Source organism: Oculina patagonica, chromosome 3, assembly GCF_052425735.1.
Source record: "Oculina patagonica isolate OP01 chromosome 3, crgOcupat, whole genome shotgun sequence".
In the NCBI taxonomy this organism is placed as follows: domain Eukaryota; kingdom Metazoa; phylum Cnidaria; class Anthozoa; order Scleractinia; family Oculinidae; genus Oculina; species Oculina patagonica.
The window spans coordinates 281,240-306,965 of NC_135760.1; the positions used below are offsets into that span (position 1 = coordinate 281,240).

The 25,726-nt window shown below is 37.2% G+C and overlaps 2 protein-coding genes across 6 annotated transcripts in view; both read right to left on the reverse strand.

Moving 5' to 3' along the window:
* Positions 1-7,706, reverse strand: part of LOC144645967 (uncharacterized) — a 23,578-nt gene extending 15,872 nt beyond the window's left edge. The window contains exons 1-7 of one of the 2 annotated variants that reach the window (XM_078505478.1): positions 7,497-7,691; positions 6,980-7,377; positions 5,787-5,847; positions 5,201-5,488; positions 4,392-4,562; positions 3,653-3,814; positions 3,266-3,442 (exon numbers count right to left, since the gene is read on the reverse strand). In XM_078505478.1, coding sequence (XP_078361604.1) covers positions 3,266-3,442; positions 3,653-3,814; positions 4,392-4,562; positions 5,201-5,488; positions 5,787-5,847; positions 6,980-7,162 — 1,042 coding nt within the window. In that variant the 5' untranslated portion in view covers positions 7,163-7,377; positions 7,497-7,691. Of the gene's footprint in view, positions 1-3,265; positions 3,443-3,652; positions 3,815-4,391; positions 4,563-5,200; positions 5,489-5,786; positions 5,848-6,979; positions 7,378-7,496 lie in introns of both variants that reach the window. The other variant, XM_078505480.1, reaches the window with a different exon arrangement.
* A 3,394-nt stretch (positions 7,707-11,100) lies between these two features.
* Positions 11,101-24,479, reverse strand: LOC144645966 (KH domain-containing, RNA-binding, signal transduction-associated protein 3-like). 4 transcript variants are annotated; one of them, XR_013569348.1, is made up of 10 exons: positions 24,286-24,479; positions 21,724-22,022; positions 21,401-21,517; positions 21,067-21,213; positions 19,748-20,086; positions 18,841-18,903; positions 18,393-18,448; positions 17,858-17,913; positions 12,454-12,570; positions 11,101-11,538 (listed from the first exon to the last, which is right to left on the reverse strand). XR_013569348.1 is itself a non-coding variant. In XM_078505476.1 (9 exons), the coding sequence occupies exons 1-9, from the start codon at positions 24,377-24,379 to the stop codon at positions 15,869-15,871; spliced, it is 1,269 nt and encodes a 422-aa protein (XP_078361602.1). In that variant the 5' UTR covers positions 24,380-24,479; the 3' UTR covers positions 14,250-15,868. The 4 variants fall into 4 exon arrangements, 2 of the variants coding, with proteins under 2 accessions (XP_078361602.1, XP_078361603.1); XR_013569349.1 differs by lacking the exon at positions 18,841-18,903; XM_078505476.1 differs by lacking the exons at positions 11,101-11,538; positions 12,454-12,570 and adding an exon at positions 14,250-15,966.
* Between the last annotated feature and the right edge of the window lie 1,247 nt (positions 24,480-25,726).

Here is a 25,726-nt window from a genome sequence, read left to right on the forward strand (position 1 = left end):
ATCCGCAGGCAAGCTTATACAGGTGCTTTTGCATAACAGACACAACAAACCTTTTCTACTACCGACAGAGCAATTCTCTTTTCGTGCGCCAGTAACATGAACGATTTGGCATATTATGTGAAGTATCTTCCTGGCGCCCGGTCCAGGCCGCTTCAAGCAACTTCGTTAGAATGATGACCGATTCAGTTGACCAATGTCGAAATGACCATCGTGCTATTGAAGCATACAATTCTCAAATCAAAATATGTTTGTAGTGACATACCTGACTTTTTTTCCGCCAAGCGAGTTCGCGCGCCGCTTAACATAATTTATTCTACCGCCAGACACGAAAATTGATCCACGTAACGTATAAGTGTTGACAACATCATCTTACGAGACCGCGCGCAGCTTCAGTCCAAGAAAATCTGGAGCTTTTCGTCTTCTCATTCTGCGATACAGTGCTCAAGAGCATAATTTTAAAGCGACGAAAACAAAGCTGTGGGCCCGTTTTGCGGACTACATTCGTGAAAGCAGGGGAATTAATTTTAAATTTGTTTTTCCCCTACAAATGTTTGAGTTATATACAAATGCTTTCTGGTGTTTTGTTTTGTTTTTTGTTCGTCAATTATTATTACTTTAGATCCTTGTTATTCATATTTAATATTGACTTTGCTTGCATAGCGCGGCTATGCAATCACTTTAATTGCCACATCACTTTAATTGCCGAATCCTGCAGATTCATAAAGTTATTTATAGCGAAAGTCTTGACGAACATCTCATTACATCTGTCAAGTGATGAGTTGTGACTGATGTTTTGCACTCCTCCTGCGAGCTTTACCGAGCTTCAAATTGCAAGATCTGTCAACACGCCTATTGTTTACTATTGCGAAATCGGTGCACTGAATGTACCCATGGCCGACACTATCGCAGGTTGCTAAGGCGTGCGGGTCCTCATGAACCTTACCTAACCTGCAACTATTTTTGCTTTCTATTAATTTTTACCCTGCAAGCCTGATACAGTTTCAAAGGCTACACTTACAGGTACGAAGTAGTCGATCCCTTTCGCGCCCCTTCTCCCTAAGCACCCCAAGCTTCATACACGCCCCACGCGCCTTCGGAAAGGAAGCAACTGAGCTATGGTTTTGCTACAAGCTCCACGTTGACGTCTTGACGGGTTTATAACTAGGTGTACTGTAATTTAGCATGGTTCACTAACTTTATTCAAAATACTTACTAGTATCCAAACAATTTTCCAAACGTTCTACTCAAGAAGCCTTCTTGTTCTGTAAAATAAAATACAAAGAATTTAATATTACCAATGATTGTACGTTGCTTCATACTGATATAGAAGCTAAAGGACACTGAGCGAAAAACATTCATAGTTAAGTGCTTTGTGGACTCCGAAACCGGGATTAAATATTATTGTTTCTTCTTTGATAAAATAACACTCAATAAAACACCGTGGACTTAGAAAACTAAGCTGCACGAGTCACACAAACCTTTACAGTGCATTACATGTGAAGATAACCGAGTTTGTAAGCCGTAGTCCGTTTTTACTCCATTTAAATTTTCTTGTCATGTCAAAGCATTTTTGGTTTCTACTGATACAAAGTTCAAAGTTATTCTTTAAAGTGTCATATTTTTTTGTGAACAAGTTGCCGCACTCAACCTTTAAATTTAGTCCAATAATTTACCTTACTATAGGACTATAACGAAGCATTTTAACAACGCGAACAAAATGTCCGCGTAATAAAATTGACGCAAATTTAAGAAAAGTTCTGGTTAGATGCTTATAGTAAACGTGTTTACATAAATAAAATTAGCGCAAATTTTTGAAATTCGCGTTAATAACATGTATCGTAAATTTTCTATAATAAGGTATCTTAAACAGCACTGAAAAAGCGAATGCCCTGAAATTTTAAAGATTAATTACGTGCGTTATTTAAAAATACCGATATCAGTGAACGGCTTGGCACTACTTGTCTGAGTGAACGGATAAGCCGGGTAAGTGTTAGTCATTTGAGATCCATCGAACGGTATTGGTCGATGATGGGCGTGTCCTAAGGAAAAAACAAGAACATTCACCTTCAAAGGGACGGCTTCACTCGCGAAGATTTTAATTTAACCCCTAAAGGAGTTCAATCTAGGCGTGGCTCAAGCCACGACTGGCTATTTTTCATGTCTGATTGTTCTAGCCCGACAAGACAGTGTGACAGTGTTTTATATTTATTCATGTGCAGCCCTAAACGAGACCTTGACGGCTAAAAATATTGGCTTTAACTCCCCTTAGCGAGACAACAAGCATCCTGAGCGTTTAAATGGTAGTTCCCCCGCGCCCCAAGGGCTACTGCCTTGAGGAAATCCTCATGAACACAGTAGTCTAGAGAATGGATTCAAATTTTTTTCGGAGAGAATATCACCCCGCTCTTAGATCAACATATTATCTATAAGCCTTCCCTGTGATAGGCCCATTTGTCATGTAACTAAAAAAGAAATATTCCAGTTATATAAGCCCTCCCGGATTTAAAGCTGATTTCCAGTCCGTACTGCGCAGACTCGGCGTTTGTTTTCGTTTTTGTTTTGAATTCGTTGAAACGTTACACTTCGGTGACAGCATACATGAGGTTTTTTAGTCCGCCATTACAGTTCGTTTCGTTCACGAATTTCCGATGAGCTGAAACGTCGGTTTGAAATAGCGTCAAGGTTCTTCTACTCGTTATTATTTGTTCTGCAAGGATATCTGGCATTAATAATGAAGAAAAAGGTAAGTTTGTCGCGGAATTTTTAGTTTTGCTTGTAAACATCTCTTCGTGTGAGGCTCACATAAACATTGCAGCCGAGATTGCGCAGTACGGACTGGAATTCATCTTTAAGCCCTCTTCCATCCAAGATTTGTATATTAACTAACTGAAGTCCTCTAGAAATTCTGTATAAGAAATAAGCAATAATAAGTTTGCAAGTAGCATGTTCCAGGCTCTTGCATTGGTAGTTGGGGGAAAGCGAAAAATGCGGGCGAGCGAGGAAAGAAACGTGAGGCCACGGGACGAAGGCGAGCCAAGGAACCATAATACCTTCGCCCTCGTCCCCACTCGTTTTTTTTTTCTTTTCTCGCTTGCCCACGTTTTTCGCTCTCCCCCAACTACCAAGAGCCTGGAACAGCTTAGTTTGCAACTAGAGAGCAGATTAAAACGTTTGATCAGAGTGGCTTTCTTAAAATATATTTATATCCCTCATCAAAGTTCGGTATTTAATACAGTGTTATTGTCTTGTGTGTGTGTTTCCGTACCTTTCACTGCTTTTCTGTACGGGTTTATCGGTTTTTGAGAGCTGCCGGTCGCCTTAGCTTCAAAACCATTTTTTTGAGCTGGATTTAGTAGATTGTCCTGGCCAGCTTGGGATGTAACAGCGGTGCCGTTCACGGGTGTAAATAGAGGTGATTGATGATTCACCTGTTGACTCTTCCCTAAAAAAAAATTGTGGTGAATTCGAATTTTGCCGACTTGTTCAAACTGCAAGGTGTTTATCGTTTTCTTAAAGCGAATACACTAATTAGAGGGAAAGAACATTACGAAGATTTTCAGCACAAATAAAGCAGTAATCTTTTTGTCAAATTCCAAGGAAATAAATATCAAGGAAACAATATTCATTGATCGGTGTCCTTCGTTCCCCGTACCTTTCGCTGCTGCCTTCCTAAATGGGTTTACGGGCCGCTTCTGAGAATTACCGGTTGTGCTTGGCTCAAAGTTTCTTACGACTGGCTTGCCGCGGTTTTGATCAGCTTGGGACGAAGTAGTGCTGTTCACAGGCGCAAGCTGTGGTGGTCCACAGCTTTTTTCTAAAAGAAATGACAATATTTATAATTTCACAAGTGAAGCACCATGCTTTCTCAGGGAGTAAATCAGCACCAACACAAGAAAATGTTTTGGTTTGATTTTGATTTAGTCGCTTGTGTTAGTCACGGGCCATAATTAAACGCTGCAAGTGAGTCTATAACAATGTAGAACAATTCATGTTTACGACTGTTCAAATAATGCATCCATGTAACTCAAGAAACTAAGTCAATAAAATGTGTCCCAAGGAAAGGCCTCAGGATGAAATCTTATCATGAAAATAAAAATAAAATATCTCAAAGAAGTGGAGTATTGAGGGGTCCCGTGGGGGTAAAAATGGACAACCGGGTTTGAGAGGTGGCGAGGGGCGCGGTGAGAGCAAAGGGGAAGGTGGCGAGGGGTTGATAAAGTCCCTGAAGCGATGAAAAAAAAATCATATATTTATTGCTTATGCTTTGGAGCCCTGGACATAGCCCTAACATCGCTTCAGAAACCCCGAAAAATCTTTCTTTTACTGCGATTAGACGCATTGGGCATTGATCAGCACCCTTCAATGGACCGCATGTGTTTCGCCTGTCTTACCTTCAGCTGACTTTGAGATAATTGCATTCGCATGTTTCTCATCAGAAGAACCATTGATCCTGTTAGCATCAAGATCTTTTGCTCGTACTGGGTAGTTGTCAATTTGGAGGCATACAGTGTTGTTTGACAAGGTGTCGAACCATGATGGCTGAGGGTCGAAGTAATCTTTGGCTGAACAAGAGAAAAAAAAGAAAAAGGTAAAATACATGCAAACTTGCAACGCTAATTAACGAAGTCGCACAGTTCTGATATCATGGATAAATGGATAAAAAGCGAGTGTGGGGGCTAATTTTCGGAGTTAAGGTATGATTACGGTAGTGTATAGCAACTAATAGCTTACAAGTGTTTGGACTTATCATGGGTCATACATCTTTGGGACCCATGTATGTTAGTCACAGAGGGCATTTGGTGTCCGCAATAAAGGAAGTCCGTAGTAACGCAAGTTATTTTCAGTATTTCTTATTCACCGGGACTTTAAGTCCTGTCCGTAATAACGCGGTGTCCGTAATAGCGAGGTGTCCGCAAGGCGGGAGTTGACCGTATGAGGTCGCTTTTATGATGCCACTGAGAGAGTACATAGCCGTCGTTAATCTTCTTATTTCTGTGTCAATGAACATAGTAACAGACTTTCCCTTCCATCGCCAACCTCGTTCCCAGGGTTTTCCCCTTTGTAATTTGGAACGGGCGAGCCGTTCCAAATTACCAAGGGGAAAGCCCTGGGAACGAGGTTGTTCTATCGCTAATTCCCAACTTTACCTCAAGTCTAAGCCCGCCTCAACAGCTCAACATTACTTTCTAAAGCCACTTACCATTGAATAACTGTGGCTCAATGTGAAGATTTTCCACCTCTGTTTTCTTTCTAAGGAGGTTTTCTTCAGCTTGAGAGATGTTCTCTTTCGTTTTTTCAAGTTCCTCATCTATTGTCTCCATTTCCTTTGCAAAATCAATCTCCGTTGTTTGTCCATTACGCTCAGGTACCTGTGATACCATTGTGTGCCCATTCTGCTGCAGCTCTAAAACTGTTTCTTTTAGATGAGCAATTACCTTGTCCTTTACCGACACCCTCTCTTTAAGATAAGCAATTTCCTTTTCTTTAGCTGTCATGGTAGATAAAATAGAGAGTAAAATTGTCAAAGATGATAATATCACTGGTTATAACTGATTCGCATATTCTTTACTCTGCAGCCTACAGTTAATTTGTAGTTTGGCTATTATATTTTTGCAGTATTCAGAGTGCTTACCGATCAATCGTTGTATGAATGATATTAATCAATCTTTCAATTTCTCGTTTTATTAAAATAATCAAATGAGTTTTCGTCACTGAAATTTGTTTGAGTTGCGTGCAGATACTTAAGGCCAAGTTCTTTTTACCATAAATCATTCCTATAAACTTACCATTACACTGTGCTTCGAGGACAGCAATCTTTTCTTCAAGCTCTTCCTTTTCTTGCTTGTACTAAGAGAAAAAAATATCCAAATATCGAGTTAACTCTGATTTTCTAAAACTACTTATCTGTGGTGGTGGGGACAGGAGATGGTATCACAAAAACTGCTGGAATTGGAAAGACAGTAAGATAAGAGATACATTATTGGTACTAATTTCCAGATCGCTTTAATTTCGCAATTTTCGCGATTTAAAAAAAAAAATTCCCGCGAACTTTAATGTCGCGAAATTTAATACCTTCCTATATTTTTTGTCTACGTATTGTGTATAATGTGTAAAAGCTCTATAGCATGCCTACATATGAGAGGCCCAAAAACTTTATGCCAATGGTACACATAGCTCTAGCCGAGTATAATTCACGGCTACAATGTAAATATGCATTGTACAATTGCAAAGAACGTTAAGCACAAGGATAATGTCTTTGAATTTGCCTGTAGTACAAGATGTGTTTTCTATAGTTTGGTTTTGTTATAAAAAGTGTAAAATAATGATAAAATTCTCGAAATGAAATGTGTTGTATTTTAATTTTCGCGAAATATAATTCCCCAAGAAAATAAGCTTGCACGCAAATCGCGACCTTTTTTTCGCGAAATTAAGTACCCGCGAAAATTAGTACCAATAATGGGAGTAATGACCAAAGGTAACAGATATTGCTGAAGCGCTCATGTTTAGGCTATTGTTAATATGAACAAACTCTTATTTGTTTTTATTTTGGATAATCACGTTGCGCAATTTTCATTTTAAACATGGAAATTTGCGTCATAATTGAAAGAGGTGAGTTTCCGCGCGCGCACTTTTTGTTTTTCGGTGCAGGCGGAAATAAATAAATAATTTTCCCGAATCAGTAAATAGAGTTTAAAATTAGACAAATCAGATGAGTCCAATTCTGGTCCTAATTTATTTTAACACTCGAAAAGCTTTTGGTAATGATCTCTTCGATCTCGTCCTCAGTTTTCATGTCTTCAAAAGAAAACGTTTGGCAACTAAAAGTATCAAATTCTTTTATCGCAATCGCGCGCTTTGAAACGTTTGTTCTCATATTTTGCTCACATGCGAACGTAATAATTTTATCCTTTGTAAAAGCGACGCAAAGCTTAACAACTAATTCAAAGAAAACTTAATGTAATAAAAAGGAAACGCCCACCTCTCTAGCCATGATTCGCGCCACGTGTGAAGCGTCGAGTGGCTCATGTTTGTTTGTGCACGAAAAATCACCAACACAAACTCCGTCCGTTCTCCCAGTCTCTACATCTCTAAAAGTATTTTGGCTGTAAAAGTCGCTAAACTCTTTAGCTGAAGTGTTTGATAAACACGAAGTACTATCCATCTTTTCTCAATTCTCTTTGCACAGTGCTTCAGCAAGCGCTCAACACCAAATGCAAAAATTTTCAATCTGATAAGTTGCTATGACAACTTCCATGGTAACTGTTTGCGCCGTCACTTCAGGACGTCACTGAACGGGAAGCCTGGTGACTAAGATGTATTCGCGCGAAAACGCAAAGTTGAAACTGATTCCCGTCTGGCTGGCAATCTCGATTGATCCTAAAAAAAAATAAAGCTTTCAGATTCTGTTTCTATTCTTTAGCTGTTTGTAGAGTGTTTGAACACCCTGACTTAATTATCAATTATTTGATTCTATAAGCGATTAACACAATACTTACCGTTAAAAGTTCCAAAATTTCCCACTTCATGATATGTATAGATGTAAAATTTTGACTTCAACATAACGTTAAATAAAACGTTAACTAGGAGAACTAAAATTAATTTTGTCGTTTTGACTGAAAATATTTGCCCTTTCACGCTTTAGAGTGACAAATTAGCAACTGAAAATATCAAAATTGCAGTCTGGAGTTGACATAACAAATTCTTGAAACGGTCTGACGCTGACTTAAGTGGAACGTAAAACAACGTTCACAGTTAAACTTGTAACAAGACTTTTCGACCGCAAACCTAAAGGCCTGGCCAAACGCACCCAACATTTCAACGCAACATATCCCAACATTGTTGCGCACAGCATGTTGCAATCGTTTGGCCACCCTGTCGCAACATGTTGCAACATGTTGGATGATGTTGGATCAAGTTTGAAAATGGTCAAATTTTTCTTCCAACATCTCGCAACATTTTTGGATGTTGCATGATGTTGTACTCGTTTGGCCACGTTCGTGCAACATTGTTGCGCTGGAGCATGCGCACTAGTTCGATATTCGCCATCCAACATATCGCAACATATCGCAACAGGGTGGCCAAACGCGTGCAACATGTTTTGCACAACAATGTTGCGATGTGTTGCGTTGAAATGTTGCGTGCGTTTGGCCAGCTGCTTCACAACATCTCACAACATGACCCAACAATGTTGGGATATGTTGCGTTGAAATGTTGCGTGCGTTTGGCCGGGCCTTAAGGCCTTCTTCGGTTTGAAAAAAGCAACAGCTAACTTAACGGTTCACATTTGCGCGTGCGCGGTTGACTGAATACAACAAAACACGCGAACTGCGCGAGACCGGTGAACATTGCGCAAGCGATTTGTATATGACTAATTGTATATATCTGGCATTGCTGGTCTCTGCGAATGCCATGCTTCAAGGAAAAGCCTCAAGGTAATTGTTCGCTTTGTCAACAACAGTGGCGTGGTAAACATCCATTTCATGGTGAAAATAAGGGTCGGACAGGGGGGTAAGTGGTATACCAGTATACTTGAAAAGCTTGTACCCAGTACACCCAAAAATTCCCCTCAAAATCATGCAAAATACCAAATTTGGAATAACACAGTATACTTTATGCAATTTTAGGAAAATCTTAAGCTAGTCTTGATCAAAAAGTGCAATCACGACATACTGTTAGTTACACGTGAATGCAAAATAGCCGCAAGCTCATAAACCTGTCCGTACGGAGAGGTTCGACTGTAAATTGATGAGCCTGGAACAGGCTATCCTGGAACATGCGCTTAATTAACTCTTATTTGCGCATACCTTTTTCTTTTTTCTAAGACATCCTTATTGCAATTAGGTGTATATATATTTTAGATCGATTCCAAAGCCTAAATCTTACTATATTCAGCGCTGGAAAGCGCAGAAATAAACTTCACCCAGAGAATGACACCTCTCTAATACGGCCACCTCCCTATTACGGACGATCTCCAATGTCCCAACAAAATTCTCTTTAGAAAAAAACCTCTATGATACGGACTCTCTCCAATACGGACAACAGACACTAAATCTCAGCCCCAGGGAACAAATTCGTATAAACTTAACCCCCTTATAATATGGATACACTTTGCTCTGTCCCTTCGGTGTACGTATTAGAGAGGTTCAACTGTATCTTGTTACACCATAAATAAGTGAAAAGATATTAGCGCGTGAGTTTTCTGTAAAAGCTACCAGTCAATAACGTTATTGCAATTAGGTGTATACGGCAATTATGTGAGAATAAAATCGACCAATCAGCAAAACCGCGAATATAAAGCTATAAGGCGACGAGTGGAGGGTTTTTTGACACAGGCTATAGAAAAGAAAGAAAGTGTTGCAGCATGCAAAGAATGATTCCTGATTTTGTCTCGGTTTATATTTTCAGTATTTGATCTTAGATTTTAGTCTTTGAGTTAAATCGGCGTTTAATCGAGAAAATACAGCACTGAGACTTACAGTAACAGATTTCTGTTGCTTGGATATTCCGCGGATTTTTTTTGCGATAAAGACTTGCGACTTCGACACGCACAACATAGGCATACCCCTTCAAACGCGCACACAATCGTGTAGCAAATACTCCTTCTTACGGAGATATTTGCCTTTCAAAATACTGAAACAACAGGATTTTGCTAACGAGCTAAAATTTGCAAAAACTGGCCATTTTCAAGGCGGACCATTTTGCTCATTAACGTATTTCCAAACGTTGCACACAATAGAAGAGTGACCTTTTCATGGAATTAATTTAATATTTAAACCAACAGGAATCAGTACCGAGTAAGAAATTAACGGATTCTGTTGTCTTAATATTCAGAGAATTCCTCTCCATAAGAGACGTGACTTCGAAAGTTTGCACACAATAGACATGGAATCGCACTCTTTCAAACGGGCACCCAATTGCCCAAGAAATCCTCCTTTTTAACTCTTTCAGTGCTAAAGTCGACTTTTGTCGACATTTGGAGGAGCAGTCAATGAACCACTTGTGACGTCATTAATTTAAAAGTCAGCAGATTTTGGTGATAAGCATCTGATAGAGCTAGGTTTGACCTTTTCAAAGAACTATTCACTTTGCGTATCGGTCGCATCCTAACAGAGCTAATCGAGAAAAAGTCAATCACTTTTTAGTGCAAAATCGGTGCTTAAAAAGGCCAAAACACCTGTAAAAGATCGAGGTCCTCTTGACAGGGTTTACCAATGTTTTTATCAAAACTTTTTTGGTCTAAAGGAAGGACGAATACAGTAGAAAGAAGTGGAAATAACAAAGCCAAGAGAAACGAAAGGAAAAGGAGCAAGAAAAAAAATGGAAACGATTTCAAAGTCCAAATTTTGGCTTATGCGCATGCACCAAAGTACATTTTTGTACATTTTTTAATGGAATCTTCCTCAAAATCTTGCTGCATTGTGGAAAAGTGCTTTTTAAGTAAAGTTAAGGGAAATCCAGGATCGTAGCATCAAAAATTCAGTTTGACGGTAAAAAAAACCCAGTTTTTGGAGGAATTCAGCACTGAAAGGGTTAAGGAAATATTTACATTATGTTTATTTGAATATTTAACGTGGATTTTCTTTCTCTTGAATATTTCGAACCATCCTTTTAGCAGAGTTGCTTCGATCTTTCCTAGCTAAGTCCCAACTTATCAAGGTAAGATCGAAGCAACTCTGCTAAAAGGATACCTTTCACGGGGAAATACAGACATCAATATTAAACCAATAGGAATTGGGTAAAGAGTTAGAAACTGCCCAAAGTGACCATTTTCAGCGTAGACCATTCTGCTCATTAACAGATTTTTACCGGAATATTCAAATAACAGAAATCAGCTAACGAGAAAAATGGAGACTAGCAGTACTTCTACCTCCACCCCCAGGGTCACCCCAACATTAAATTTGCCAGTACCCATTTGTATATCTGGAGAGAGGCGGACTGGGAGTCAAGTCTTCTGCCCCGTCTTTTGCCCAAGAACAGAATGCAATAACCCTGGTCAGGGCTCGAGTACCAACTACTTGATCCAAGTCCAGTCGGCTAACTGCTAGGGCCACGGCACCCTCACCACGTAACATAACACAAGAATAATCGCAAACACAAGGATAAATGTGTTCACTTTTTAATAAGCCTACAGATACATGTGTGTGTTGCAGTGTACACTAGTGAGGTTATCAGGTTGTGCTCTTACATGTGTAAGTGAGAATCAGCCAAGTCACAAAAAAGGACAGTCTCGAATTTGTTAATTTATTATTGTTAATTTATTATTATGATGTAAATGTAAACTAGTATTCATTAATTGTAAGACTGATAATGTAATAAATATAGAGTAGTTTTGATGGATGCATGGTATCATGTAGTGTCCAGTATTACACTAGTTGTGTTTGGTTAAAAAACAGAAAACAATGATTTAAAAAAAATCCAGTCAGCTCCCATGGAGTAGACGCAAGGCCACGTTATCCCTCTTTGGTGTCATACAAGAGGCCTGAGGCATGAAGTAGTGATCAGCCACCACTTAACCGTTGTGGAGTTGGATATTGGCATCTAGAAAGGAACAGAGGAAACAGTACAATTAACTGTTAATTTACCATGGCTTTCGGTAGTCAGTGAATTTTGGGTGGTGTGTTACGGGAGCTCTAAAACCCTTACCCTATACCCCATGCTCAGCTGCACTTTGCAACCATAATAACAAACTGTACATACCAAAAATCCCTACTCTAGATTGATCCCCAGACAAGCTAGTTTTCAGAACCTTTATAACTATTACAGTCAGTTGCTACTTAAGCTGCCACAATTATGCAAACAAGTGAGATATCAATTTGAACATGAGAAATTTCATATCTCCAAGCAGCCATGTATTTTATTTGTATTTCAATTTGTGTAAACCCATGTGTCAGGTTTTACATGCGAAGTCTAGACTAAATTCTTCAAACCACTGATAAATGGTGTCACCCCATCAATGTTCTTGATGACAATAAAGCATGTGGCATCTGAAAACCCATCACTAAAACGACTGGTTTATACTATCAAGGGAAAGAACTCTGGTTTAATTTTCACACCTTTTTTGATGAGATATTACAAATAAAATTTATGAAAAGCTGCTAAACTCTAAACTTCACAAGGGTTATTGTAAAATTCATTAACTATTCATGAGGGTGCAAACCAATCCCAGCACAGTATTCAGATCACATGTACACCCCTGTAAACCCCAATACAAATCAAACAATATAATTAACTTTTGATACAGACTCCTGCTCAGCTAATTAGTATTCATTAACTTTTGATACAGATCTCGACTGATTCCATTCAATTTATTGTTTTCATTTCACAAGTAGAATAAAATATTCGCGTCCGATCTGTATGGCCGTTTACAATGGCTCGCCTAACGACTCGCCATTGTAAACGCCCATACAGATCTCCCGCTCATATTTTATCTACTACCTAAAAAATTCAACTTACAATCCAAACCTCCAATGGACAGGAGTAATGGCACTTCTCCAGCTGTATGTCCTTGTACAGGTACATTAGGAAATTAGTAGATCTTCAACACTGAGAGTTCCATTTTCCTCTGTTTAACTAGACAAAACGAAAAACAATAGATTGACATCAATTGTCATCACTGGGCAATTCCATGACTTAATTTCAATCATAAGCTAATGATTTCACATTGGAAAATTATTGTGTACTAAATTACTGGTCATTATTTAGAAGATGATGCTACTTTATTTCAATTTATTTTAAAATGTAAAACCTAGAACTGAAAACGAAAATTTGCTTGTCAAACCATCTGTCCATTTTCAATAAATTATTTACCTTACATCCAGGTTATTTTTAAGTTTGCAAGATTGACGACTTCAATTTGATGACCTTGTTTTTGCCAAACAAGGCAAAACAGGCGATTTCTTCAGTTGAGTAGAACAAATTTAAAGAGCTAACTAAGGCTAATGTTTAAACTCGTTGCATTTAAGATTAACAACCATCACTGCATTTAGGGTTAATATCAATTTGACAAGCAGTGACTGTAACAAAAAGGAAAATATACTTAACCTTCTAAGAATGCACATTGTTGTACAATCCAGTTTTTATTGTAACAGCAATTAGTCTATCCTTTAAAATTAACCTGTTATATTTTATCCTTGGGTTATAACTCAAGTACTGTAAAAGCTGTCTTAAGCCCTAGGGGTACTTATTTCTTCTTCTGACCGCCTTTTTTTTGGAAGGGGGGGGGATTAATAGTCAAGGGGGATTGTTGAGATAGGGTGGCTTAAAATATTTCAAATCATAATCAGTTAGGGTGTGTATGAAAAAATTAAGTGGGCTTTCCAAAGTTTGAGTGCTGTTTAGTAACACATTTTCACAAAAAGTAAAAACAAAAAGAAAATGTGGTGGATGGGCAACTTTAAAAGTGTAAATAAAACCTTGTTTTCTTTTTCATAAAATTAATTGTCACGATCTATTATCTAGAGAAAGGGGAGGGGAGGCTATTTAAAAAATTGAACTTCCAGATGGGGTCTTAAAAGAGCTTTTAGAGTAACCATTAATAAAACAATAGATTTACCTTCAGATCATTACTCTGCTGGAATGAAGTCTTCTTCAAGGCTCATTTTGTTCTCAAAAGCTTTAGGCAGTTTCCATATTTAGCTTGGTTTCTTCATGTGTTACTACGACGTTTTTTTAAAAGTTGATTTAAATAATTTTAAAAGAGTGTTTTCTGCTTTCTGGTAGGTATTAATCCACATAATTACTAGCGCAAGTTTAATGTTATTACACCCTCTGCCATTTCAGGTTTTAGCTATGCACGTCTGTGAAGGAAGTTATGGCAAACATTTTTTGTTCGGTACCTTTAGCAAAAGTTGGTTGGGAGCTACCATATTCTTTTCACTAAGCGTCTTTGGCTTTTATTTCAAACTTACATGTAGCCTGGTGAACCCGGCGTTTATTTGACTCCTACCGTTTATTTGAACCTGATGTTGGGTATGATGCATCAGCAAAGGTTTACGCTTGATAAAACACAAGCAACAAGTGACATCCATGTTAGAATGGAATTAAATTAGTTGCAAAATTGTTTATTTAACTTGATTCCAGTAAGGATGTGTATTGCAAGTGGGTACAAATAGAAGTTGCTGTTCTATAGATTCAACAACAGAAGAGGAAGCCAGTGTTAATATACACAATCATGTACTTCTGTACCTTTTTTTACCTTACTTTAAAACTGCATATGATACTACAGTAAGAATAAGACGTTGAGAGATCACTCAGTTACAAAATAGCCAAGCCTTTATTGATATATAACAGGAGGTTTAAAAAACGTTTACTCCTTATTTCAAAAGCTGAGTAATTCTTGAATAACTGGACATACATTTTGTCTGTATTCAAAGCACGGTTTCAAAACAAAACGATCATGTTTATAAAAATACACATAAAACTATATCTGGGACATATTTATGTCACATTTCACCAAAAAATATATTGATTTTGCTTGGAAGCCTTCTCCAGTTGGAAGTGTTAAAGTACTTCATCCATGTTTAAAGAATGTGTCAAATGTTATGGCTCATTGATGTGTTTAGTTTTTTGACACCACCTAACATTTCAAAGCCAGAAATTCTTTATTAAGAAATTCAAGGAAGTATAAAACATTTATAAATGTATAAAACGGTGAGTAATTCGAGAGCAACAGAACAAAATAATTATCACAAACAAAAACATTGTGTTTATAAAAATAGATGCAAAACTCTGGGACTTATTTATTGAAAATAGTAGTCCAATCCATTTAGATAACCATATTTTACTCAAAAATATTTGATACCACTTGGAAGCCTTCTCTAGTTTAAATGTTACATATTTAAACAATGGTTTTACAAAAAAATGTGTCATTCATTTATGTCTCAGTGAAGATTTAAATGTTTTTTTTTTCTGATTGTAAAGGTGTTTAGGAAAGGTCACAAAGATAACATTTAGTTCAGAGTTCATGCCAAGGGATTATTCTTTATAGCATAGTTAAGAAATTTCTGTGATCTTTCATAGATTAATGTTTCAATTTCTTAAAAACAACCATAGTGGAATGACCAAACAGTTTAGCAATGTTTATCACTTTATTGAGTTCAATAACAACAGGTAGCTTAAGAGGTTATTTAATTTTAACATACAAGCTTAACAACATTAGGTTTAATTAAGTTTTTAAAAAATTAACCATTTAGTGGCTGACGATGCCCTTGTTTATCAAAAAACTTAGGAGTTAAATGTTTGTTGTATCAGACAGGATGACATGCAGTTTTAGATAATTTAAACATTATAAAAGAAAATAAATCACTCATCTCATAGATGAAAAAAGGGTTTAAGAGTACCAGTATACATGTTACATACTTTACCTTGACCTGTTTTATATGCTACACAATGTATTGGATAACATAAGGTTTAAATTTTAGCAACAAAACAAGCCTGGAATATTATGACATTGCCTAACAACTGGAAAGGTTTTTTTATGGTGTAACTGTTTAGCCAAAATAATCATTTTATACCGGTAAGTTTAAATGAATGGAACATTACTTGGTAAGGCATTAATTGTGTTCATCTTCCTTCTTTATCCACGTTTACCGAAGGCTCCATGCATAAAATTTCTTCAATTATGTACAGAAAAGAAATTAAATTGATTAACATTTCAATGTTTAGCAAAAGAAACCATGACTAAAAAACACTTATGAAAATAGCTGTCATCTCTACACTACAATGTAACAGAACAGGAAATAAGCACACTGCTACCTTTTTAACACAGAATATAGGCGTGTGCTTGTAATAATTTGTAAGAAATTTATCAAAACTCTATTAACAAGGCTTTAGATTCAAACGAGAATCCCTAGAAAAATTTGTAACTACTTCAATAAGGGTATGCTGCTTCACGAACAATTTTCTTGACAGTACGAGCTGGTGGTGCCTTGAAAGTTGCAGATGAACTCACTGGAACTCTGGTTGGAGCTAAAATAAGAAGTTAATGTGAGTTTAAGATTAACCACTTATTGTAATGTTATGAGTTGAGCTGGAATAAAATTCATATTAGACTTAACAATATTTATTACATTACACCGACTAAAGTTAGCCTTGTCTGAATAGTTTTAAAGAGTTATTCCTCGACCAATTAAACACACTTCTCAAACTCATTAATAATTCATCAAGTTAAAACAAAGAAAATCATAGCCGTGACGGTGGTTTGGATTCCCGATCTTAATTAGCATAGATTTTTACGATTTTATTTCTCCGTTTACTCCGTAGTTTTTGTTTCGATTGAGAAGATATATCAAACACTCGAGACAGTGTTTCATCGGCTATCCAAACACCTCAAATTTCGTCAAAAATACTCCGCTGCACGTCGTATTTTCAACTCTCTTCTCAGTGTTTGGATATCCCGATGAAACACTGCCTCTCGTGTTTGATATATTACATGAACACTTTAAGCAACACCTTATTGTAGGCAAGTTTTGCAACAACCATTTTAACTTTAATGATTGAAAAACATCACAAAGATTAGAGAGACAAAAAGTGAAAACAAATAAAATTTTAAAGTCTATATTTAAAACACCTCATAAACTACTTATTTGTCAAGCTGTGCTCCTCTCCACTTAAGTGTGAGAAAAGTAACAGCACCTTTTGTTTTTAGTTATTTGTCACTTTGAGAGGTACATTATATACTACACAGTTACATATTTATCAGAGTGGGCAGGGCTGATATTTTTAAATGGCAAAAGCAGTACTTTTAACCCATTATTATTGTTGGGGGGTAAGCTAATTACTCAGCAATTAACATGAAATCAAACAATAGCTTGAAAAGCACCTACAGTATAATGTTAAATTGAGTTGTTGCAAAAGTGCTCTACAATAAGGCAGTGACATGTACATGTATACTGTAATTTTAATTGTGAAAAACAACAAAATTAAAATAATTGATCAAGATAATATCCAACTTTGGCCACTAACCTTTTTTGTATGTGTACATGTAAAGATGTAAATGCAAACCTCTTGGTTAAGCATATACCAGTTTGTTACCAAAAGAAAGTTTGTGTGTACATGACTGTACATGTACAGTAATTTATTTCATAAAATGTAAAATTCTTGTTAATCAAGTTACAAGCACAAACATGTAGTTCAAAATGAAGTTTTAAAGTTTTAAAACAATCATTCTTATTATGTGTTCATCTAATTTTAACCAAAGAATTGGAACAATGATAAAGGCAACACAACAGGAAATAAAGAAATAAATGTACTACACCATTTATGCTAAAATTATGAGAAAAGTCATTACTCTTTCCACACAATTATTTTTCAGGGGAACACTGAAAATCACTAATTTACACAGAATATGATTTTAACAACAATAATTAAAGTTCATTTACTAATTATGTTGAGGATTAAAATAAAGCATGAAGATAAATGCCAATTTTTTTTTTCTAGTCTTAAAGGTGGATATTATCTTGATCACAGGATTTAAGTTTATTATACACAATGTAACAGAGCATTTTCTTATTACCAATGAAGTCATCTTTGTATTAAGATAGTGGTCTCATATTATTTTATACATACAGAGAGAAACTATCAGTAACTTGACAAAAAAGGTTACATGAAACAAAAATGTACAACAATTTGATGTCATGTTAGAAATCCACTTTTTATGTAAAATTCATTCCAGTATGATTTGTTTAATTTTTTTAATTAAAAAAATGTCGCCTTATCATGTCAACTCACCTACAGACTTGTGCACCAAGGTATTCAATTTCAGATTAAAGCTACATGTACATTTAATTATAATGGGACTTGCATGTTTCCGGGAATCTAAAAGAATGGCATACGGAATGTAGACAAACAGATCACCTACCTGGATATGCTGTTTCATAAACCTCTGGCTGTCCATACTCATAATACACTGTGTCGCTGTTGATTTGTACAACAAACAGTCACCCATCGTATAAAGACTACAGAATTTCGTTGGTTGCTATCCCAAATTCATAATCAACCGATCAAATGCTCTATGTATCTACTGCCATGCTGCCGCAATTATGACAATATGTAATTTGTGATAATCAGAATTTTTATTTGTTTGAAATAGAAAATACCATTAGAGTCCATTGAGAAATGGTCAGCCTCCTTGGCCTACACATTACTCTGTCAAATTAAATTTTTATTATTTCGTTTTGTGAAAATATTGTTCTTTGATAATCATTTTCTTTCATTATTGTGATACTATTGTTCTTAGTTTGCTCTGGTGCATGTACATGAATGTTTTTAGCTATGCTGCTGTATCCTATTGATGTGCCAATTAAATGTTTCGTGGCCTAGCAGACGTGCCAATGCAACCAGATTTTGTAAACACATACATGTACAATGACTTGTAGCTGTCAGGTAATACTTACCCAGCTTCAGGATAAGCTGCTTCAAATTCATAACCAGGCTCATAAGGTTCATAACCCTAAAAAACAAACATCATCATCAATAAATCATAACAAAGCAATACTCATAAAAGATAATACTCATAAAAGATAAAAACTGCCAAAGGGCTTATATTTTTCTGTTAAAATAAGGATACTTATTTTATTCATGTCTGACACAAAGGTTGCATAACACTTCTGGAATGAAATAAGTTAAAGAATCGAATCAAGGTTTCAAATAATAAGGTTTATTTTACACTTATTTTGTCATTTATATTTGGTTTAGGATTTATAATTAAACTTAAAATTTACAGGTGTAAAGAAAACAGACAGTATTGTTGGTTTAGTTAGTCATGGTTACATCAATGTACTGCAAGAATTTAAGTTTTTTTTAACATGCTACCATGTCACTTATTGAGGCCCTTCCACTTACAATCACTTGTTCTCCTGAAGTCAGCAGTTGAACCCCGATTGTTGCTGGAAGAGCATGCACTGCCTAACAGATAACAAGTAAAATTTGCTCGGGATTATCAGTTATGCAGTAGTAGCATTTTATAACCAAGTTATTTGTGTTTATATGTAAAATGTGGTTAGTACGGGTCTCCTTCCAGTAACTACACTACTAGGAACAATCTTTTACAAGAACAATGAAATTATTATCTTGGAATGACTATTTTGAATTTGTTTAAGATGGCTCCATACATTTATCATTAATTTTACAGATTTGCACACACCAATGTTCTCTAGGAAAGTGTTTTTCTTGTTTCTTTACATGTACAGTACTTTTACATGTAAGTTGTAATACATTGCAATAAGGGCAAAATCCCGGGGGGGGGGGGGGCACCGTGTATATTTTTGGGTGGGGGTGTGCCGCTGGATATTTGAAGCCCTTGCCCTATACCAGACCATGTCCAGCTGATTTTTGCAACCCTATACTAGACTAGACACCGTAAATCCCTACCCTATAGAGATAAATAACACATGCAATGCACAACCAACATGCTGCTGGTACTAGAAAATCTTTCAAAGCTTTTCCACAGTCTAAAAGTTTATGTCAAATTTAATTGTTTAAAGATTATATGTTAGATTTTAGCTTGTAATACATATTGAAATCTGCCAAAACACATTTAAACAGTAACAAGCAATGTGCAAATTTACAATAATTTAAAAGTTAACTTTTAAATTAAAAAAGTTACACAAATTACATTTATTATAATTATTGAAAGTTGAAAGCTTTCATTCTTTTTTGCAAGTTTAGACTTACACACAATCTAACAAATTTTACTGAACTTTTAAGTGGGAAGAGAGCCATTTTGTAAACCGGGTGCAAGTTAACTTACTCCATAAGGATCACCAGGGACTGCTGCTGCCCTTGGTGCTGCATGAGCTACTGTAGGCGAAGAAGGCCCAAGCCCTGCTGCGGAGCGTGCTGCTGTTACACTTACATGACCAACAGGGGGTCCTCTAGGTCTTGGAACTGATGTCATACGTGGAACTGGACCACCTCGACCATGATGTGCAGGATGGTGGGGATGGTGTGGCATCCCCCTGGGATGTGGGCGTCCCCTAGGAACAGGTGCAGGGACTGCAACTGGTTGAGCCGCAGGTACTGGCTCCTCTATGCCATTAAGAATTGCCATTTCTCGCATCTGCTCCTGGTGGATTTCATCGTTGTTTTCCTAAAGAGAACAATGTACATTCAATTAAGTTTGGTTACGAAGCTATATTGCAATCCAAGGAGCAGGAAAGCCAAATTACAATTATTAACAAATTTGATTCATCCCAGTTTCTTTTATACTGATTTAGACAACAGAAGACCTACAAATAAAATAAGATTGTTAATGGACAAACTGTTAGCATAGCATCTTTAAAATCTCTGCTTGGCTCAAAAGTAAAACAAGTACCGTAATGATTCGATTTAGCGCCCGGGGCACTTATTTACTTTTGGCACCTTAAGGGAGGGCGCTTATTCGGGACAGGGCGCTTATTTAATTTTTTGCAAAACAACCAAATGTTCAAAACAGAACTTTAATATATTTTAAATAACTAGCAATAACATAAACTGTAACAGTAACAAATTGTTGAAAGTTCAGTTACTTTTACAAGAATTGTTCTTTTTAAGCAGTAAATTTATACATATACAGTACGGTGAATGTTCATGAGTTTATCTTTTCGACGTCGACGACTTCAGTAGGGTCAGTTAGCCAAAATAGGAGCGCTTTTAAGAACAGGGGCGCTTATAAGAATGGGGGTGCTTATTGGAATAGGGGCGCTTATAAACAAAAACACATTCAAAGGGGGCCGCTTATCAGGAAGGGCGCTTATTGGAAGGAGGGCGCTTAATCGAATTATTACGGTAAATGTATCACACTTTGGTGGTATGAATTTCTACTGGCACTTATTTGGAGGGGTGGTGAATGGTCCTTCAATAAATGTGTGTCTCGCAAATTTTTAGCCAAATTTCAAGGGTCTCGTCGTCTCGAATTTTTCTTTGACGCCTTCTCGGAGTCTCGATTTCTTTTGCAAGGCTAAAAAGCTCTCAAAAGGTCTCGGGCGCACAGAAAAGAGATCAGTCTCGCCGTCTCGCAAAGTCTCGCATTTACCATTCGACACCCCTATTAGGAGAAGATAAAACAATAGTATTACAAAGCATACTTACAGGTACAAGAAATTTCTTAATCTCTTCAATAGCAAGACCTAATCTGGCATGAGCCTGCCCTGGAGGGGCTTCCACTTCAATAAGGACATGCAGTTCTTCATCAAGGTGTGTGTATTTTGGATCACCAGAGCTTCGCAGCTCTTCCTCCTAGAATTAAAATAGCCATCTTTTAACCAAACTGTAAGAGAAAGCTTAATAAATATACAGAAAATGTATTTTGTATAGTTAAATACAATATAAGGTACAGGTACTCTGAACACTATTATCATTTTTCAAATGTCATTGAAAACCAGTTCAATTTGTGGGAAATCATGGACAAAGACTATCAACTGACCTTTTCTTTCTCTCTCATTGAGCCTTTACCAAGGATAGACATTTTTGTACCAGTATTTGCCTGAAGTCTCTTGAAGGTGTTGCCTCTTGGACCAAGCAACTTTCCTACGAAGTTAAACTGCACAAAAATAAATTATCAGTGTTACTTTGAATAAAAAGTCATGTCAGAAGGCTTGGAAATGGCCTGGCAAAAGGGTCAAAACAGCCTTATAAGTAAATGAAAGGAATACAAGTCAAAAAATGCTATGACATTTTGTACTTATGAGGTAAAAGAGGACTTACATTGTAAAACCTACATGTATGTATGCAGATCTTTATACTAACCTTGGGATAATCTTTAACTGGGATGAATACTTTTTCACTCAATTTTGTGGGCTGATAAAGCTTGCTATCAAAAACATCAGCAGGTCTACGAAATTGATGCGGAGGTGGCCTAGGATTGGGTGCGACTGGGGTCTCGGGGCTTGCAACAGGGGGGAGCTGGCCACTAGCAGGTAATGGTTTAGACACCACTGGGCTTTCTGACAAAGGTAGTATGGAACTTCCATTAGTTGTTGTTTCTACTTTTGGCTTTTTCACTTGTCCAGCTGGAAGGGCTCCACCATTTTGCATTCTGTTGATTTCTGAAAAATCCATACAAAATGAATGAATAATTACACATGTATGCATTTTACATCTGTTATGCAACATTATATACAGGTTAGAAATCATGGTCCAAGATAAGAGTCCACTTCCAATTCAGGTTTAGAAATTACCGGGTATCAATAATCATTACTCTTAGACTTAGTTATTTTTGTTTAAACATTATTAAACAGTCCATTTCGTGCGGCACAACAGAAAACTGTCTTGTACATGTGACTTGCAGCTGGACTGTTTAATTTACGAAATGCTTTTTATTAGAAGACATAAAGCCCAAACTTAACACAATCAGATTCTGTGCGTGCTAACTGTTTTAAATCTATTATGCTAATATATTATCACACCCTAGATCACAATAAGCCAACTCCGTTTTTCTGAAATGACATGGCGTCATCGAACTCTCTTTTCCTATCGCTCTTTCTTCTTAATGTTCACAAAACATTTTGTTATTAGAAATAGAAACCCAAGATAAACAAATTTTAAGGGTCAGCAGAAAGTACCCTACTGCTTTCTTTAAGCCATCTTTATGATTTACTTTGCAAACATGTTTCTGAAAGTTAGGAGCACAATGATTAGTGTTAGAGAAAGTTACAGGAAACATTGGATAGTGTATAATGTATTCACCACAAAAAAGGTCTGTGTCAGGCTAAGTAGCCTATACTGCCAGAGCTTATCCTAGTTTCTGTAGCATTAAGCAACTACATGTAGTAAAAGTACATGTATTTCTTAGTCTATCACATGGTTACCTCCTGGCATTAAATTCACCAGTACCCATTTATACACCTGGATGGAGAGAGGCACTGTGATAGATAAGTGTCTTGCCCAAGAACACAGTGCAATGACCCAGCCAGCGCTTGAACATGCACTGCTCAATGATGGGGGTGAATAGGGGTATGCAAATCCGCCGATCCGTCACAATTTAATGACCAAATTCGATTGAAGGATCCGAAAATCTGTTTAAAAATGTGCTCTGAATCCGAAATCCGGGCCAAAATATAGTCAAAATCCGTTGATCCGTTTTCCTTTTCACCCCCCTCCTCAATCTGAAGTCCAGCACACTAACCATTAGGCCACCATGTTTTCCAACACCTCAAGGCAGTGCATAAAATGTTTGTTGCAGCATTGCTTTGATCATCCCCAAAAATGAACTTAATTTTACTTTGTGCAATGCTTGTTGTAATGAAAATGTTGGAAACCTGTTTATTTTAGGGTGTGTTGCACAAGAAAATTTCTAATGTAACTTGTTACAACAAAATTGCAAGACGTGGAAACTGGCCAACGCAGGGAAAGAGAGGGAAATGAGGACAACCTGACAAAAAGCATGTCATGGACAGAACACCAAGGAAGAAAGTCTGGCGGGAAAACAGAGAAAAACACACAAGTTTTGTACTTGAGCAATTTAATTGTTTTTATCTGACTGCAAATGAGCAATGGTGATCATTTCCATTTGAAGTTTTCCGCACATACCAACCCAAACCTTGAAACAGAACTAAACGTGTAAGCATACAGACAGACCATGCACATTTATCACAAAACCTTCAAGGAATGTTAAAATCCACTTCTTGTTTTGAAATGCCCATTATCTGAATGCCAAAGCACACTTGCCGATTATTTCTGCTTTTAAAGTTTTATATTTTCTTCAATGTCTGGTTACAATATATTTCAGGCGTATTGCACGAGATCATAACACTTGTATCTTCATTTTGTCAAGAACGAGCCAGAAAGTTAAAATACAAGACAAAATGCGATTGTATTTGAGCTTGTACTCGCCCACATTTGAAAAGCGAAGCGGAGCAATCGAGTTTAAAGAAATGAAATAGGTACGGGTCTGTTTTAGAATAAGAGTTGTTTAACGACGTGGAAGATGGAATTAAGAAATATGCTGAATGGTTTAAGACAAACTGATGTAAAAGAACGAAAACTGATCAAAACAGGTCTAAAATTCATAAACCGTGAAAACATTCTTCGTTGTCCCTGCGGGCTGCGGCGATTCGAAACGAAGAAATTTTTACTTTCTTGAAGGCTGCGAGAAACGTCGACTAAACAATATTTCAAAATGTTGGATGATATTTTCCTTAACAAATCGTTGATCTATAAGCATCATTCTGGCGTGAGGTGGAACATATTAAAGATTTACAAGCAACTGGTGGTTATTGACCGCGAAGGAATGCAAATATTACTTTCCTTCATGCTTCAACCTTCCGTGACGCCGCAGAGCGGTGATTTTAAAGAAGATTCATCACTTACCTTCGGTTAATAAGCGCATTGAATGTACAAAAGAGGGATCTAAGTTGTCCTTTTCAGTGAGAAGCTCGGTTAGGTAGCCTCCTTCTGCAGTCATGGCGGAGAAATACGATAAATTCCAGCTAAAATCAGTGAACTACATCAACTACAAATGCACAAAATGGCGCCAACCAAAGTTTCTTTCATGCGTCAGTGAGCATTCATCAAACAATGCCGGCTGACTCGAGTTTTTGATTGGTTAATCTTTCGATCAATTCTTGATTTTGATTGGATTAAAATTTCATTCTTTTCCTTCAAGGTCACGAGGTCAGTGATCGAGATCAGGAGACCGCGTTCCAAATATTGACTGCGTAACAGGCGCATTCAGGAGCGCATTGGACAAACTTTCACATAAACCTTAGCCCAAGCCTCCTACGCAGACGTTCTTTGGGCTCGTCACGCGTCTCTCCCCCACGTGGGGGAGAAACGCGTGACGAGCCCAAAGAACATCTGCGTAGGAGGCTACCTTAGCCCATGTCCAGGCTCTCGGTAGTTGAAAGGGGAAAGCGAAAAACGCGGGCCCTCGCGGGTGAACGCTTGCTCACCCGCGTTATTCGCTCTCCCATAACTACCGAGAGCCTGGAACAGGCTAACATAATCTGCGATCAGGCGTTCTTTTTCTTTAACTTTCACATGGCCCGTAAACAGGCTCCCAAGTGCATAGGCGTGCGGGCAATTTTTTGCCAGGGGGGGGGGGGGGGGCGGTGAGATATTTGCCCAAAAAATTCTCGCAAGTTGCCCAAATTTTTTCGAAACAGTCGAGAGGAAACGAGGGTCATACGATGCACTAACATAGGCTTACAAATGAAGTGAAAAATCCTTACAAAAGAATATATGATATGAGCTCATAAAACACGTTTAAAGAAATAGCTGCCGCTAGCATTTCGACGGCCGTAGATATCTACAATGCGATCCATGTTATTGTTGACTACAGAGTTTGAATATACCAATAAATGCTAATAAATGCGACTACACGTAATAATTTAGGCCAAGTAGAAAAAACAAATGTTTCTCGTCCGGATTTCTATAAGAAAAAGAGAGCGGGCGGGCACGTTTTTTGTTATTTTTTGATTATTTATTATCTTGTCGTAGCGATACGTGTGTTGTTCGAATATCGATTTTTTTTCTCCCTCGTCAAATTTTCCAGGCCAGAAGCGAACTTACAAAATAAATCCTGCAAGGTAATTGACCTATCCAATAGGGACCTAGCGTAACAAGGATCGATTTAAAGTTTTGGCCTTAGTTTGAATTAAAAGGCAGACAAAAGCCATACCTTACTCCGTACAAAGTACAAGTAAATAGTGTTGGTTTTTGTTCGTTCTAACTTTTCCAAAAACAGATAATAAAAAAAAGAGACCGCCCAAAAAATGAAACGGGCGGAACGAGAAACATTTGTTTTTTAACT